General features: G+C 47.7%; 1 protein-coding gene across 4 annotated transcripts; it reads right to left on the bottom strand.

The window, feature by feature from the left end:
• Positions 1-1,434: 1,434 nt before the first annotated feature.
• Positions 1,435-17,602, bottom strand: DRC7 (dynein regulatory complex subunit 7). Of its 4 annotated transcripts, none has more exons than XM_030026703.1 (18): positions 17,527-17,602; positions 16,564-16,718; positions 15,958-16,132; positions 14,951-15,076; positions 13,575-13,769; positions 13,084-13,239; positions 12,540-12,758; positions 11,708-11,836; positions 10,701-10,776; positions 10,056-10,184; positions 9,069-9,197; positions 8,193-8,419; positions 7,120-7,335; positions 5,913-6,023; positions 4,742-4,852; positions 3,491-3,685; positions 2,859-2,998; positions 1,435-2,715 (listed from the first exon to the last, which is right to left on the bottom strand). In XM_030026703.1, exons 1-18 carry the CDS (start codon positions 17,566-17,568, stop codon positions 2,625-2,627), a joined length of 2,622 nt encoding a protein of 873 aa, XP_029882563.1. In that variant the 5' UTR covers positions 17,569-17,602; the 3' UTR covers positions 1,435-2,624. The 4 variants fall into 4 exon arrangements, with proteins under 4 accessions (XP_029882563.1, XP_029882564.1, XP_029882565.1 ...); XM_030026704.1 differs by having other exon boundaries at positions 10,701-10,773; XM_030026705.2 differs by lacking the exon at positions 17,527-17,602 and adding an exon at positions 17,023-17,315.

Raw genomic sequence — 17,602 nt, 5'->3', positions numbered from 1 at the left:
TCCGCCCGGCCGCCGCCAATCAGGGCCGCTGCCCGCCGCCAATCCCCGACGTCGCTGAGCCCCGCCGCGCCGAACAGGCCGGTTGCCGGGTTTCTGCACGCCGCTCGGCCAATAAGAACTGAGGGAGGGGCGGTTGCCTTAGCGACCGTAGAGCGGCCGGCCATTGGCAACGCAGCTTCTTGGAGAAGCCTTTCAAGCACAGCCAATAAGGAGGGCGGTGCGCGGCAGCTGCGGCGCCGCCATTTTGCGGCGCAGCGGGGCGGAGCTGGGCCGCCCTGAGGGGCGGTGTCGGAGAGCGGGACCGGGTGCTGCCGCTTCTCGGCCGGTGGGGGGCTGCAGCGGCCGTTTAGCCTGGAGCTTCCGTGGGGGCGGCCGAGAGGCCCTTTCCAGGCTTGCTACTTCAGGGCCCGCCGGCGGCGAGGCGGTTGTGCCCCGGGCTGTGGCCAGTGTGTCTCCAGGAGGCGATTGCCCTCGCTGGGTGTCACGGACGCAGCCTTGGCGGGAGCGGGCCTCCCGCCCCGCGCCTCCCCCCCCCCCGCCCCCCCCCTTATCTGTATCTTTTTGCCAGGCAACGCCGGCACCACCTCCTCTGATTCCTGCTACCCCCCCGGCGAGTAAGGCCCACCGGGGCCACGGGTCGTTTTTCCTCCCAGGGGAGCCGTGCTGGGCGCTCTCACACCCTGGCTGAGATGGACTCATGCCTCTTCTGCACTTTCCTCCCTCTCTCTGAAGCCAATTCTTCCATCAAAAGAGGAAATCAAATTAGTTTGATGCTAGTCCTTGATAGTATGTATTAGCTGATTTTTTTTGGCAGCTGCTATGTCCCTAGTGCCTGTAAAAGGATTTTTAAATTAATTTGTTCTGGTGTCTTTTCTGGTATTGAACTAACACTGATGAGTTCATATCCACAGGCTGGCTTGCTCCTTTTTTTCTTTCTGTTCAGAGATCTTAGGGTTTCCTTTCTCCCCAGCTCCCTAGGCCTTCAGCATTTCACAGTCCTTGGGATTTGGAAATTGTTTTGGCTAGTTCTTGAAATTCCTGATGTTCCTTTTCAGTAGCGTGTTCTTATCTGAATACTTCTTTATCTCAAAGAGTGAGCTGTTTCTGAGGTTTCCCCTTTCCTGGCTTGTTTCTATCTGTGCTAGGTCACCACATTAGCCAAGCATTGATAGAGGGATACAGAGCTGTCAGAAACAGTGTGAAATACGCAGCTGCTGCTGTGGTCCAACAGCTTGGAACACGATGTGCTGTTGTGAAACATCTCAGAGCTCCAAAACTGAGAGCTGGGAGGCCCGGGCAGACCCAGGGATTTGCAGTGGTAGGTGTCAAACACTGCAACTGTCTCCCACAGGAAGATGCTGAATTCTCTGTTCTATTTCTGAGCCCAAAATGGAGTGCATCCTTCAAGCGGCACCTAAATTAATGGGCTCTCTATAAGGGTAATTTGGTATATTTTAATAACCTAGGATATTCAGATTAGGCATAATAAGCTAATGGTATGTAACAGAAACAATGCAAGAGAAAATAGCTTTGTTGCAATAAAATAGACAGTTGGGGGGAGCATTTCTCTGCAAAAGCCCTTTAGTGTATCTATTGCATTTAAAGTGGACAGCTACCATAAAACAAGTTTAATTTGCTCTGGTTCATGCTGTATTTCAGGTGTAATGTCCCTTATTCTGCTCTATCACAGCAAACTACATTTCTGCCTTTCCCCAGCTGCAATCAGTATAGTCTTCATTGAGAGTGATCATTAGAGTTGTTCCATGAAGACTGTAGCTGTTGGGCACTGTAGGTAGAACCACCGTAGTATCCACGGTGCCTAATGTACTATAGGTGACATCAGAACTTGTTTCCTAGCAGGTTCAGGGACTTGCATAAATACCAATACATGGCACACACATGCTGACTTCCATTTGTGGATCTCAGGGAATGCTTATTAACCAAAACACTTGATTACCTAAGATTTCTTGGATTTGGAATGCTTTTTGGATTCCTCTTGACTTTTTACCCTGTCTGCCAATATTTGTGAATAGTGAGTGGAGACATTCAAAGAGAAAAATAAAGATGTTAAAATCCAAAGTTTGTCGAGTATTAGTCTTTGCTGGGTTTTGTAGTTAACAGAGAGCTCTAAATGAGGTCAAAGAATTCTCGTATTTGTTGTGAACTCACAAGTTCAAAAGCTTTGCTTGTGATACTTATAAAACTAAATTACAAATTTGTTAAAATATTATTATGTTGGAAAAGAACCAGTATTCCCAAATAATCCTGCTCCTGATGTCAGCTAGGGAGCAGGTTTGGGGAAGAAAAACCCTGCAATACAGCATGCATAATTTGTAGCAACTTCAGAAGCAGACCTTAAAGCTAAGGTCTCGTTCAGACTTCAGTCTTAAACGTGACGAAATTGCGTAAGAGGACAATTGATGTAATTGTAGATGGGCTTTAAAACGAAAGAGGGAAAAGAAAGAGAGAGTGGAATGCTACAAGTTCATTAAAATCTCCGTGAATCTGATGATAATGCAAGATTTACTGCAGGCAAGTAGGAAAACCTTTCCATGTTTTTTTCAGGCTGCTTCTAACAGGCTTCAGCACTGATTTCCAGTGTCTGGTGCGAAGGAATAAAGAAATCAGGCATGTCCAAGGTACTCAGCTAGGCGAGGATCCTTGCGCAGTTTCTCTTCAAGAGCAAGGTATTTCTGCGGCGCTGTCTGCTTTTCCCTAGAACAAGAAGGGGGTTATCAGAGGAAAACTGCAGCAGGATATCAAGTAGAGTATTTTACAAAATAGCTTCTGTGCTAAGTTCCTGGGGGGCTTACTTATAGACCACCCCTGGACGCTACTCAGGCAGTCATTCCCAATACCTGTTGAGTCTCAGCGCTAGAATGTGGATACGAAACGCAATTTCAGAGCAACAGGTGAGGAAGTCATCCTCCTCCTCTGCACTGAGCTGATTGTGATTTTCCTGAAACCACTGGTCCTTCTTCTGCAGCTCTTCCACTGCCTGTGAGGGGAGCGAGCAACTAGAAGTCAGGGTAATTGAGAGGAGAGTGAGGAACAAAGGCACGCAAAAGTGCAACTCAAAGTTCAGGGAGCCAAGATGAAGGAAACCACAAATCAGAGCTGGTTTATTTTCATGGGAGGCAGTAAGTTTGAGATGATTCCCCTTGTTTTCTTGTGCTGTGAGACCTCAAAATATGTGGAAGAGAGAGAGGCAGCAAATCCTGAACATGTTGCCTCACTGTACTCAAGAAGCACTGGAGAATCAAATCAGCTCTGATTGAGATAGGGACTAAACTTCACCCCGGAGCTATTTTGTTCTTTGATCTTCACATGCTAATGACAAAAAAAAAAATATACAGGCATGTTTATGGCTCTCTTAAAATAATCAAAGGAGGTTTGTTTCTTGCCTGCTGTCACGAGATGTGTGTTACCCTCCTGCCAGTGCAGAACAGACTCCAGTAACATGCACATCCTGGAGCAAGGCTGGGAATACCTTTTCAAAGCGAGCCTGGATGATGTTAGCTTTATCAATGAGACGATGCTTCAAATCAGTCAGGCAGTCATCTCTGACACGCAGGGCCTGCCCCTTGGTCATTTTCTTTCTGTGGCCAATTTGAATAAGGAAAGGTGCCAAGTAATCCAGATCCTGTTCCTCTTGTCCCAGAAGCTCATCCTCCATTGTGTTCTTCTGGAGGGGAAAGGACAGAGAGAGTCATGATCCCATTTACCTGCTTCCCCAAACACCCTGTGATAAAGCAAAACAAAAGCAAACGCCAAAACTCCTCCACTCCCTACCCCCGAGAGGAAATAATGTTTCTTTTTCCTATAGTTTAATCAAAACTACTGCTTTGCATTAGCTTTGCATACCAAACCTTTCCTAATGCGGTTATTATTCTGTAGTTTATTTTTGATCGTCCTTTTTAACACTTCTCCTGATTTCCTTGATTGTAGAGATGTCTCTTACACAAAACATGTTATCCACTGAGGTGCAAGAAGGGCTCTATAAAACGCATTTGTATTTGGACAGAAAGAGATTAAGACAGGGTATTTTGAGTGATACCAGCTTGTAGGCTGGCAAATAGCTGGTTCTTCCATCTTTGCTCCTGCTTGTGTTTCATGCCAGAACTTTGGCATGTAAAACCTAATATCACCTTTTATAACCTCTCCATCCAGGAAAGCTCAGCCTAAAAATCATTTACAAGAAGCATCTTAGAGATCTTGAAAAATTGCAAGTAATTATTCTCGAATCTTTTTGTATTTGTCCAGAACATTCATAAGGTATTAATTCCTCAACAGAGATCCTGGAACAAAATTGGCTTTGCAAGTAATAATGAAAACCAAGAAAACAACTGATTCATATCACACACAGAAGTGCATATTTGCCTAACAAAATAAGTCCTGGCTAGAAAGATGCAGCTTGGAATCCATTATCACACTCCCCCCATAATCCCTATTATCAACTAATCCTTGCTAATTATTTTCTTTATTAACTAAACAAAATAAAACAATAATCTTTCTTTGTGATGTGAGTTTTTCCAGAAAGTCAGAAGGTCATAGCATGATCATGTTATATTTTCATGGGAAGTCAACTGAAGCTGTGCTGACTTACACCTGCTAGGGATTTGGCCCAGTATATTTTAATGATACTAAAGCTCTTCAGAGATAATTCCTCAGAGAGAAAAAGCTTACTCTGGATTTCTTTGTGTACATGTAATAAATACTGGGATTAACGAAGTCTACCTACCATGGCTTCATACTGTTGTCTTCTCTTTTCATTCCTCTCTGTATTATAAATTGAAACTGTTAATTTAACAGCGGTTTCTTCATTCTCACGGATCTTCAAAATATTTAACACCTTCCAAAAAAATCAGAAGAAAGACCCCTCAGCTTTCCCACAAAATGACAGTACTTTTACATGCTTGACCTGCTAACAGAGCAGATACTGCATACAAGAACTGTAGCATAAGGTTAAATATAGAAGATCTATACAAATATGTTGATATCCTGCTGACCCATCAAGCTGATAGCAGTCTTATTTTTAGATTACTGCTCTGTATCAAATTCTTGAACACAATTATTGATATTATCTGTTAAGAAAGCTCTTCCGGAGTCACAGTCTTGCCACTACTTTTGAAATTGCACCGATAGCTTTGGCTTATTGTTTGTCTTAACTGGATATACAGCACAAGCAATGTGAATATTTTGTCTGTTGATACATCAAGACTGAGAAATTTGGCAAGGTAGTTCATGAAGTCACAGGGAACTAGCTTCAAATTTCTGGAAAAAAAATGGACTTTTGCAATCTTGTTCTTAATTACTACTAGTATTCTGGGCTAATATAGTTGAGTATTCCCTCTCCAGCTCCTTCAGGGGTTCCTCTTCCTCACAAAAACATTTAAAAAAAATCCAATAGCTTTGTCTCCATCTGCTGAATGGTTGTATTTATCATGAGGTAATTACAAAGACTTCTAAGAACATGGATTTGTTACACCAGTCACAGTGTGATTAGCAGTACAAGCAATGTATTTTATGAAGTATTTCCCTACAATTGCTCCCACAAAAAGTCACTTCAGTATTTCAGATGGGACTTCCTGGAAATGCCTAGCAACTAGATACAACATTACATACAATATCCTTTCTTTTTGGTCTCATTCCCAGGCAAAAGGCAGACATGTTTCCAGATGCCCCAATTCATATGCTGTCATTTGCTCTCCAAAACTGTCTTCCTCCCAGAGAATGAAGAGTAAGAACAACGGCTGAGTTGCAAGCTTGATAATTCAGCATGGAGACCAGCTTTGTGACACTAGAGTTTTATTTTTATCACAGTTTATGCTGAGGATGCTTTGGCAACCAGTCAGCTGAAAACGGTTCCATGCCTGACCAACTTTGACACAGTGTGGACACCTCCCTGTTACCTCTGCTTCAGATTGCCGGACTTGTTGCTTCAGCTGCTTCTCTTCCTCTGTTAGCTGCTGCAACGCTTTGTACAGATGGAGCAGCTTCTTGTCTTTTTCAGAGGACCCCGCCTGGAAGCAGATAAGCTAGTGAAAGATGGTAGCTTGTTCTGGGTGCATGGACCAGGTACTCTGCTAACAGAAATTGGCACAATTCTGCTATAGTCAATAGTGACACTGATTTCCATCACTGAAACATCTAACCCATGGTCAACAGTTTATTAGACTTCATTTTGATTTTGAATCCATCAGTAATGTGAGCCGGATGGCACATCTCGCACTTTGCTGATGCTGCTGTTATACGGTTGGAACTGGTTTTGCAGGGTTAGAGATGAAAGGATGGCACTCCAGCAATTGTGTTCTGTGTATTGTCCCCAATGGGAAATAGAAACTTTAAAAAAACGTGCATAACATTAAATAATCCTGTATTTGCAATCTCTTTTTGATTTTCCTAAGTGTAATTGTGCAGCATCACTGCAGAATTTACTGGCAGACTTTTGCCCCTGGTTACAGACTCACATCAATGATGTTAGTGGAGTGACCCTGCGCCCCGAATGAGAGAATTTGGCTTAATGACAGCACTCCACTTTTTCTGGAACATCTTTTATTTAAGGCTATCTATCTATCAGCAATGCAATAAGCCTCACCATCTTGCTCTGTGTCTGCAGGGCAAGCTCTGGGAGATTTAAGCAATGATGTGACCCAAGAAGTCCATGGCAGAATTGGAGCTAGAACCCAGGATGTCTGCTCCTGCTTTTCTGCTGTAGCCTCTTCTTCAAGAGAGAATAGCAGAGCAAACTTCAGCTTCCCTGCCATGAATCCACAGGACTGAGCGCAACAGCTGCTGAACGAGCATCTTGCAAGATCCCAGTGGCTGTGTCTACATTGCCTGATGACCAAGTCTGGGAAGATGACCTCAGGCACAGCTAGAGCAAGCCTTTCACGCTACACTATGTCCTGCATGCCCAGTCACTTCCAGCATGGCAGTGCATCTCCAGGGGCATTCACATTGTCAGCCTTGGAGGCTGTCTGTGAGGGAGGGATGCAGATGGAGCAGAGGGGCAGCATGGAATACGTCATGCTTGTAGTTCTTCCACTGACATTTCACCTTCCCTTTGTGTCTTGTGATCTAGAAAAACTTCAAGATATAAGTAGTTTTTCTCCATACCTGGTATGTGATGCACATTTCTGGGGTCATGACGATTTCATTTCCTTTCCTATCCCTGTCTGCTGCTTTGAAGAAATCCTTCTTTGAGGCAGTAATGTATTTATCCTTGAGATGGTATGTCAGATGGATTGTCTCCTCTGTGATCAGAAAGATACGTTCTGCTACATCTTCATCAGCAGGCTTTTCTAGGTTTCTGTGAAAACACTCCTTGATTTGCTAATGGGGGTGGAAAAAAAAAAAAAGAGATGGAAGCAGGTTAGACAACATAAAACTGGCAAGATTTGCAGAGTTGGGTAAAAAACCAAGGTTAAAATTGCGCTTTTCTGCCTGGACTACAATGGCACCTCTTGGCCCATGGTCCTACTGTTCTTTCCTCTGCCTGAGAAAAAAAGTACAAAGCTGCTTAAAGCAATACAGAGGTCTCCTATTTGTGGAGCCGAGTATGCTCTCCAAGCTCAAAAGTTAGCTTGGGATGCATCCCTGCCCAAGGGAACGGCAGGAAGCAAGGTATTTTGGAGCACAACAGTTTCCCATATTCCTCAGTATAGGGAAGGAAAAAGGAGCATGTTGGGTGCTGGTCCAACAGCAGGCCACTGCATGGCTCTGTCTTGGCAGGTGAATCATCTGAGCCATACTGCCAGATGTCGTATTTCCTCCCTCTTCTGTTCTGCAAATCAGTCCTGACTAGAGGAAGAGGTAGATTACCTGCTTGTAACAAATCAGTGATGGGACACTTCATCATTAAACCATTTGACTAGTTTTGAGTCTTGTAAAAATTTCATTCCAAAATCATAATCAAGCTTTTTTTCTTTCCTCTGACATGCATTTTCCAAGTCTTAGTTTCCTAGTTTCATTCTAGCTGCTCAATGCAGTTCGTGACAACTGGTCACACTGTAGCTCTCTGTCAGGCAAGCAACTGTGAGACACAGCAGCTGAACAAGGCTTGGACGTCCCATCTGGAGATTTGCCTTGGCTGTGCCCACTGAAAATGAACCTAAAGCCCTAGGCAGTATGTTTTGCATAGTATAAATATCACAGTGACAGATATTTTTCTGTTCCTGCCTTGGCCATACCACTATAGGCCGGGAGTTAATGTCAGTTCTAGTGCTAGCCAAGTGTATTTTCTTTCCTCTTTTGCCAAACTCCATGTGCCGAACATGTAGGAAGTCATCCCGCCCCACAAAGTACTCCGTCATCTCGTTATCATTTTCAACACGTTTCTGGAGGCCATCGACTCGCGCCTCGTTGTAAAACTCCATTGTATGTTCAGTCTCTGGTTCCAGTGACGTATAGGTGTGAGCTAAGGACATAAGAGAGAACGCATCCATTTTCAGAGTTAGCAACCATAATACGGTGAACACAAGCATGTCCAGAAAAGTCTCATTTTCTTCAGTGACCAATAAATCAAATCTATGTAAGAGTGTAAGAAGGGAATGTTATCTCCTCACTGCTGTGTATCAATATGCCACAGCCTGAGGACGGCAGGACAGCTTTGCAAGGCCACTGCCTTCCTTACACAATAAGGCAGTAGCAAACGGAGCCTGGATCCTGCTCTTCCCAAACCAGGAATGGGCGCAGCCTCTTGGGGTGAAATGCTGCTTTACCAACAGATCTGATGCAGGACTTTCTCTCCCCCAGCTGCACAACACTGAGAGACTGAACATAATCCTAAGGAGAAAGTTTCTACCTCTATCACGTCTACTGGTGAAAGTAAATTATATCACCCTATATATGTGATAAGTATGTATTTTTCTTCCGTTATGCTGGGGGGGAGCACTGTCCAGGACTGGAAGCCAATAACCCAATTCTCTACTCTCCACGGGAGACCACATTATTCATCTAGGCAATTCATCCCAGAGGTTTGCTGCCCCCCCAACTTTTGCCACTGCTAGAAGAGATTCACATGAAGTCCCATCAGCTGCAGTGGCTGCCCAGATGAGTTAGAATACCTTTAAGACCGAGGAGGTGTCCTGGGCTGAAGTATTCTGTGGTCAGCTGTGTCTGTTTATTCACTTCTCTCATATCCAACATGTCTTCTCGGTTTTTGAACCACTCCCTCACCTCCACTACTTCAGTACCTGGCAGGAGACAAACCGTTTCACAACCTTACATCACTGTGTTGGAGGTGGCAAGATTCATCTGATGAGCTCTCAGTGGCTGTGCAAGCACCCTGTGCTCCTGATACAGCTGCAGTAGACAACATGTAGTCACTGGAATTGGCCCTGTGCACAGGGGCATTTTGTAGATGAATCCTAATCTACATTTGAGTAGATGAATTACACCTTAAGAAGGTTTATTCCTCTCCATCAACAAGAATTAAAGCAATCAGCTCGGGGGGAGAAGGTGGCATGGCAGATGGCTATGGCTAGGCAAGAGAAATTCCATCCCAAATACTTAATGATAGTGTCAGGAGGGAAGGGAAATGAGATAGGGGCATTACACTATCTAAGAGCGCTGAGGACAGGACACTGTATGTCCAGTTAGGAATCTGCAGTTTCCTGGACCAGCTGTTGAAGAATAATGCTTTCCAGTACAGAAATATCCACAGTCTGTAGCTGCCCCTTTTTATGGCTCCTGTGGAGACCAATGGGAATAATGATACTGTTGGATCAATTCAAACCAGTCTTCCATTTCTCTGGAGACTGAAAATCCAAGCAGCTGACCTGCGACACTGAACAGCCTCACCGCTGGGGTGTAAAACAGATTCAAACTCTTGGAGGAACCCCTAGCAATGCTGGGAAGTTCTGGGGCTTGTCAGACAGCGAGCGAGATGAAGCGTTTGAAGATGTGGTAGCTAAGTCCCCCACAAATGTGAAAGGAGGATAAGAAAGCACGAGAGACGCTCTGGCAGAAAGGGGACCACCTCCCCCTTCCCATCAGCACACCCCAGGCTGTGTTTGCTCACTGCATCGAGTGTGTTCACTCATCCCTCTTACAGTCTAAGTCTGCGTAGACAGTGAGGCGTTTCACCAGCCCATTTCCATTCAGGTACGGTGCCCATTTCTCCAGTTTTGCTTTCTTGTACAGGATCACCTTCCTCCCCTGGGAACAGCGGGTCTCAAACTCTGCAGTGGGCAAGAGAGGTGTCAGAAAAATTGATTCCCTTGTATTCAGCCCACGGAAAAAGGATTCAAGAGGGAGAAAACCATGGTCTAATGGAAACCACGCAGTTATTGATTGCGTTCAGCTCCCAGTAAAGCTGTTCAGACCCTGCCTGTTGTGCTTTAATCTTATAGTATAATAACTCTTTTCTCTCCCAAAGGAGATATTTGATAATGCAGGGGCAGTCCCTTGTGCACAGTGGTAACAGAAAGTCCATCCCAGGCAAAATCATTCAGCTGGCAGGAAAACACTGTGTGTGTGTCTGTCTGTCTGTCCGCTGAGGGGCTCCCACCCAGGATGAGACAGTGCACTGAGGGCAGGCATTCAAACCAATAGCTGTTGCTGCCTTCATCTACTGCCCTTCACTGCTGTACCTTGTCCATCCTGAAGGGAGAATTCTTGAGTGAGATAAACAAATGTCCCAAATCTACTAAAAGGTTAGCTGGGGGGCAAGCAAAAGGCAAAGGAAGAATACATACCTCTGGGAGATATCTGAATTGGGGCTACCCACGATGGTGGCATGTCAAAATTCATGTCTTCTTCCTCCTTTTCCTGCTGAAACAGAAGCAGAGATTTGCATTTTTGGCAGGTTCTCTTACTGTGCCAGGAGGCATTTTGGTTCTTGAGAATGTGGTGCAGCAATCAGAGCTCAGCTCGTGCAAGGCTGCGCTGGTCCTGGGGAACACAGTGGTGCAGTTATGAGAGCTGTGTCAGTCACACACAGCCTGAGGACAGAGGCAAGCAGCACACTGCAGTTCACGTGGAAGGAGAGCTTTATTGCATCTCCCCACTCCCACTAGTACACCCCTACTCAAGCCTAATGAAATGATCTTCCAGCTAACGCTCATGCTGGACAGGGGACGAATGTGACAATCATCATTCAAACCAATGACCAGCTTGTTTTATGTAGACTATGGAGGGCGCTTTGCTTCCTGTTTATGGGTACAGGCTGAGGAGAGTAGATAACAGGAGGGAGCGTACTGGTTTTGGTGTTCCTCTGTCCTGCTGTGCTGGTACAATGCCTGCTTTATCATGCTGCGTTCTCCCACCACCAGGACAGCATACCATTTTTTGCTTCCAGTACACAGCATTTTTTGGTATATTAGAGTACATACATTTCTACATTTGGTTGGCAACTCCACCTAGCAGCCAGGAGAGTAGGGTGCCAACCAGCAGAGAAAGAGTGTCCAGAAAAAATTCAGTTTGGATTTTATTTTTTAAAATTATTTCATCCCAAAGGTCAATGCACTGGAGGCCTACAGAGATCCCTAGCCACTTAGGACACCAGAAGTACCACTCGGGGTCCTGCTTCAAAAAGCATCAGAACTATTCAAGATTGAGAAGGAATCTAAAGTGCCAACCAAAACCTAGCTAAAGCAATAGTGATCTGACCTGGAGAGGGCAGCAGGCAGGCAGGCAGGCCTGCAAACACACCAGTTCAATACAGCATCCCCACTGCATGAGAGCCATCATTTGGGTCACTCACCATGTCATCTGTGTCCCTGTCAGATAATTCCTTTTCCTCCTCAGCATCTGAGAGCAGCTGAAGAGGCTTGTTGCTTCCTGAAAGCATAATTTCCCAGCGGATAGCGTCACCCAAGTCAAAGACGAGATCCTAGGCCACACAGAAGAAACCCACTGAACTACAGGGCAGTCTCAAGGGCCTGACACTAAACTGAATGCTGCTCCCGCACGTTTGCGGTGCTCTGGACCTGCCTGGGTGTCAGAGAGTTAAAGGACTCTAGACAGACCCTGGATGTTAGTGAGGTGGTCTTGTCAGACCCTTGGCTGGCTGGTGGGACCCCAAAGACTGCCCCTGCGCCTAGAGGGCTGAAGACCCCTTTCCTCATGGTGCTTCTGCCGCAGATGAGAAGAAGTTGCTGGAAATGCTTCTGCATACTTCCTTGGGGCATGCATGGCCCCAACGTCATGTTGCTCTAACTCAGATCCTTGCCTCCCTGACTTTGTATCAGCTGGGGAGTAGCTGAGTTGTGGGAAGAGCCTAATCAAGATCTTTCCTGCCTTGAGCCATGCCTGACAGGCTCAAAACATCCTCTGCCTTAAAAGCTGTTTGAGAGAATGAGTGTTCAGCCAGCCTTAAAAGCTGATATTCTAGCACTGTAGGGGTTTAATTTGCTAGCTCAGGGTCTAGGATGTCCTGGAGCAGTTCCAGAGCCTATGTAATCTGAGCAACATGACCAGAGCTAACACAGGGAATGGTAAGTGGCAACTGGGATCACTGCTGATCTTGGACTTCCCCAGGACTCAGGTTAGCCCAACTGTCCCTCGCAGGCACAGGATGCTTAAGGGCTTGTTACCTTGCAGCCGTTCCAGCAGTCCTGCATGTTCACCCAGTAGTTCCTGTGGTTCCAGACACTCTCAATCCCAAGGAAGTGCTCATCCATGGTGCTGTGGCTGTTTCCCGTGAAGGGGTTGATGAAGAAGGTCTCGGGAACCTCCCTCTTCCCAGACAGAACCAAAACCCATGCGTGCACCCGTAAGCCATACAAAGGGTCACGCTTGGGCTTTTCCACTTCCTGTAGCACAGAGGACAGGGCAGTAATTATTGCTATTTTATTGCTTCTTTAGTCCAACACAGTGGCAATCTTATTCTCTCCTCTGCCCATTTCTAAAGATCTCCAGGCCCTTAACACTCTTCAGAAGAGTGAGGCAGTACATACCCAGTACATATTCCTGTGCCAGCACACACTGTGTTCCCAGAGGCCAAGTGATCATGGCCGTGATCAGGGTTGTGTCATACTTCATGGCAGAGGGTGGTGACCTCCTTTCTTTGGTCAGCCATTACCTGTGTCTCACCTCTTGCTCCTGGAGTTTACAGTGAGGTGGACCTCACTAACTCACCGTGACCTTCTCCTCTTCTCTTTCCTTGTTCTTTTGAGCAGCTTCGGTTTCTGCTGCCTTCTTGGCCTCCTGCTGAAGTTCAAACTTGCTCTGCAGGTCTGGTGGGGGCTTAACTCGATACTTCTTGGACTTCTTCTTCATCCCCTCTTTTGGTACCTGCCTCCGCAAAAGCAGGGTATTGCTGTGAAACCCAGCAGAGATCAAGAGAAGGGAGAAAATGTGTGGCTTACAGGTACCTCCCAGTTTCCAGCCCTTGGCAGTTTGCAGTATTGGACCCGGTGAGCAGGAATACAGTGAAGCCAAAGAGGCCTCTTAAGGAACTGTGGAAAATCACTCAAAAGATCCCTTTGGTGAGGTCCCTGCTTGGTACAGACTGAAACCTAGTGTGGACCTGAAGCTGTTCCCCCTAGCTCAACTCTGGAGCTCACTGGAAATGAACAGGCTGAGCATGCATGTGGGGCTTCTCCCTGCCCGCTCACTGTACGTCTCACCTCCTGTGGCTTCCTGAGCAGTGGGCACAGCTTCAGAGTCTCATCCAGGCTGCATATCTCGTGGGTGGCATACCCGTGCACACAGTAGGCATCATACCCAGCCCCGATTAGCATGGAGCACAGCAGCACGCTGAAGTCAAAGCAGTTCCCCTTCTGGTATTTCAGGATGGTGGTTGGGGAATAGAGCGAACTAGGCTTGAAAGAGAGAGATGCATGTTCACAGTGTTTGTCTTGTGAAGCTGAAACATGCACCAGGCAGAGAGCAAGAGAGAGAGAGGGCATTGCCCATGTCCCTGGGCTCTGCACCCATAGGGAATCTGTTACATAAAATTCCTATACAACCCACAGACCCAAAAAGTCCCCTCCAAAGTGATCTGGGGAAATTCTGATGCCAAATCTGGTGACAAATTTTACCATAGGGAGAGATGGGCAGGACAAGCTCATCAAATTGCTGAAAACGCTAACTACAACTCTGGAGTGGGGCTTACCTCCATCTCTAGCTGGTCTGTCTGCAGTGTTTCAAAGCAAAAGAACCATAAGCTAAATTATAGTTCAAAGGAGGGAACATGTTCCCTTCTGGCCCTCACCAGTGAGCAAGCAAAGGGATCAATACGCACATACTGCATATAGAGAGTTTCTACATAATCTGCTCCCAGATCTCAAACATCACCTTAGGTGATCAAGGCAGTCTCTGTCTGCTAAATGGAGAGACATTCTCTGTGGTCGCAAAGTGCCAGAGTTCCTCTTGAGACCCTGGAACTCCTGGGACAGACTTGGCCAGCAGCATGGAGCTGGTGGAGATTGTTTGGGGCACTCTGCAGGGCATCAGCAGTCTTTGCTAGCAGAGTGTGCTCCCCTCGCCTTAGCTGATTCACACCAGCCAAGAACTTGCCCAAACTCTGGCATCACCCTTCTTGTCAGTCTAGAAAGCTCCCTTCAGCCACCCCAAAATATCCCGAAAATTGGGATAGAAATGTCTAAAGCCCCTAGGAATGGGTCACTGAGGTCAAGCATCATCCCCTGGGCTTTATATGCTCCTTTGTTCCAAGGCATCTTGGCCTTTGGAGGGGAAGCTTGTCAGCCATTGCAACCCACAGCAGACCAGCTGGTCATCTGGGGTGACATTCAGGGTCAGGCCCAATCTTGTAGAAATGGTGCTTAATTGCTTGACAGGTACAACACTGTACATGTACTGGGATTACAGGTCGGTCCAGAGCGCACAGGGCCTGGGAAAATCGGGGGGTTGCCTAAGGGGATGATGGAGGAGTCAAAGACCTTTGTAATCTCAGCCACTGGGGTTTCCACATTGTGTCCTGCTGAGAGGCCCTTCTGTCACCTCCATTATGTTTCTGATGGGACTGCAGCCCCTTTCTTACCGGTGTGATAGGAGACTTGAGGGGCTCCATGGTGAGGTAATCGGAGACGAAGCTAGCACAGCCATCCCAGTGGTACAGCTCTGTATAAGGCAGCAGTGTTGGCCTTACCGTTGTGCTCACAAACTTCTGTAGGGCCACAAGAGGACTTTGGTTAGCCAAGAGATGCCTGGCAGAGTGTCCTCTCCAAAGCCACCTTCAGACTGCCCCTGGATGTTGCAGCTCACATTCAGGACCTCCCTAGAGCATATCAACAGCGTGAGTAACGCTCCTCATCTGTTCCAAGACAGAAACTGCATGGGGTTGAAAGGCCATCTGCTTGTCTGTGGCTAAAACTTGAAGCTCATCTCAGACACATTACAGATGCGAGCCAGTTGTTCTCTTAGTTTTCAAGCAAGACAAATAGCTACTGCCCTTTCCAGCTTTTACATCCTCCAGGATTTTTTGCCTTGCATGTTAATCATATAATAAATGTTGGGGAAAGCTGGTCCAAAGTAGCCATTTCAGATGCCTGGGGAGCGTCAGGTCCAGAACTAGACAACAGTTGTGCAGCTTGGGCCCAGTCCTAAACAAAACCAGATCACAAACTTCCACATTTACTTCCTTCCCTGTAACTTCTGTGAAGTTCAGAATAAGACCTAACTCTGGATCCAGACTCCATATCTGTGACTGCGCCTGAGCTTTAGCTATTTCATGTGTTTCTTTTACTTTCCTTTATGTTTCTGTGGTCTTTCCTGTTTCCTAAGCATCATGCTGCAGGGCTGCGAGCTGCCTGCAGCCTACATGGCACCACCACTATGTGCGAGGTACAACACGCTTGTGGATTTGGACAGCTGGGGTGTTCCCAGGGTGCTGTGTGCCTGCTCAGGGTGCTGTGGGCACAGCAAATGGGCTCCCATTCCCTTTGGTCAGGAGGGAGGGCAGGAAGGGCTGCTGTCCTTCCCCAGCATTCGACACTATGGAAGCTGAGTGCCCCCTGCACTGTGGCCCAGCCCCACACCACCCCATACCTCCACGCCACACTCGTTGACTGGGTGGAGGAAGAGAGGCTTGCGGTCGGGGCAGAGGTGAGTGTACTGCTGGAGGAAATGGTCAGCGATGTGCAGCAGCTTCTTTTCCTTTGGGGAATTTGTCTTGTACGAGGACGGTAACTGGGATGTGTCAATGGAGCTCCAGTCAAAATCACTTCCAGGGTAGGAGGAGGCAGACAGACACAAGGTAATAAGCCAGGAGCAATTTGGGCAAGATGACCAGCTATCAAAACATGGCAGGGGCTCCCTGTATGGCAGGGGCTCCCTGTTTCCCAGGGCAAAAATGGGGATCATATTCAAGAACATGATTTTGACATAGCCAAGCTTCTCTGGAGTGATGGCAAGCTGACATATACACAGAGGCTCAGGGATCTTTATATAGTGTCATGAGACAGCATGGAATGAATGTACAATGAAGTGAGTTATGTTATCTTACTCACACGTGCCCACTCTTGGACAAACACACCAGGTCCCTTTGCAGTGGAAGGGGACCACACGTGCCATCCACACGCGTGCAATCTCCCCATGAACACCAAAAGGACCATCTCTGCTCATCCCAGTAACTGACAGACACATGTGACTTACGGTACATCACTTGGGACGCAGACTTGCTCCACAGACACCTTCACCTCCACATCCTGGAGGTTATCACTTATCTCCAAAGCCTTCAGCTCTTCTCCTTCTGTTTGCTCCTCTTCCTCCTTCTCCTCCAGGACCTCCATTCTGCCTCCTCTGGGGCACTACAGAAATGCACGCACCAGGGTGAATTCAGGGCTGGAACCCAGATACAGAGCAACACAGAAACACTCGCATGCTGGCCACAGTGATTTAGTATATGAGCATGGCTGAGGCAGCCAGAAGCATGACAGTAAAGGGTGAGCACTGAATTTGAGTTTGGGCTGGGCTTAGTAAATAAGTGGCTGCATGTTCCTGGACACCCTGAGCGCGGGGCAGATGGCAGAACAGGGGGAGCCTGGCTTGGCAGCGCACAGCACATCCCCACGTTCAGTCTCCGATTGCGGTGTGTCCCCCCAGTTCATGTACTCATGTAAATGCCACGTCCTCCGTCCTGCCTGGGCTGCTGCTGGCTGGGAAGCAGCTCTGGAAATGCGCTGGGCACCTGCCGATGGCCCACGCCAGAGCCAGCGGGCCGCACTGAGCCTGGCCGGCTGCTCAGCGGCCTTGAAGGGAGGGGGACATTTCGCAGCAGAGTCAGCAGCCTCCAAGGGCAGAGGACTGCTTATATTATTTATTTACACCTCAGGGAGGTCGGGGGCTGCTTGTTTCCCCTTCCCTGCGGTCGGGCTGACCTCGTGAGGAGCAGACAGCGAGAAGGGAGGCGCAGACCTTGCACGGCGGGGGGGGCAGCGGGCGGCGGGACGGGGGGTGTCGCGGGGCGCAGCACCGCTCCCCGGCCTCCGCACCACCCCGACAGTCTCCCGCCCCCGCCGCCCCTTCAGCCCCCCAGTTCTCAAGGACAGCTAGGCTGCAGCTGCTGCTCCCCTGCCCTCCCTCTCCCGCCGCCGCCGCCGCCGCCCCCGGCCTCACCGCCTCCGCCGGGCCCACGCACCATGGCAACGCCCGCCGCATAGGCGGCTTGGGGCCGCGGCGGGGGCCGGCTGCC

The sequence above is a fragment of the Aquila chrysaetos genome, chromosome 9, assembly GCF_900496995.4.
Source record: "Aquila chrysaetos chrysaetos chromosome 9, bAquChr1.4, whole genome shotgun sequence".
Classification (NCBI taxonomy): Eukaryota; Metazoa; Chordata; class Aves; order Accipitriformes; family Accipitridae; genus Aquila; species Aquila chrysaetos.
Note: the sequence above shows the minus strand (reverse complement) of the source record. Positions and strands in the feature narration are given on the sequence as shown.

Excerpts from the sequence above, each read along its gene's own strand:
- DRC7 (XM_030026703.1), bottom strand. The coding sequence starts at position 17,568 with ATGCGGCGGGCGTTGCCATGGTGCGTGGGCCCGGCGGAGGCG. Across the intron at positions 12,759-13,083 it reads GAGAAGAGGAGAAGGTCACG|GAAGTGGAAAAGCCCAAGCG; the intron begins GTGAGTTAGTGA and ends TCTGTGCTACAG. Across the intron at positions 10,777-11,707 it reads ACAGGGACACAGATGACATG|CAGGAAAAGGAGGAAGAAGA; the intron begins GTGAGTGACCCA and ends CTTCTGTTTCAG.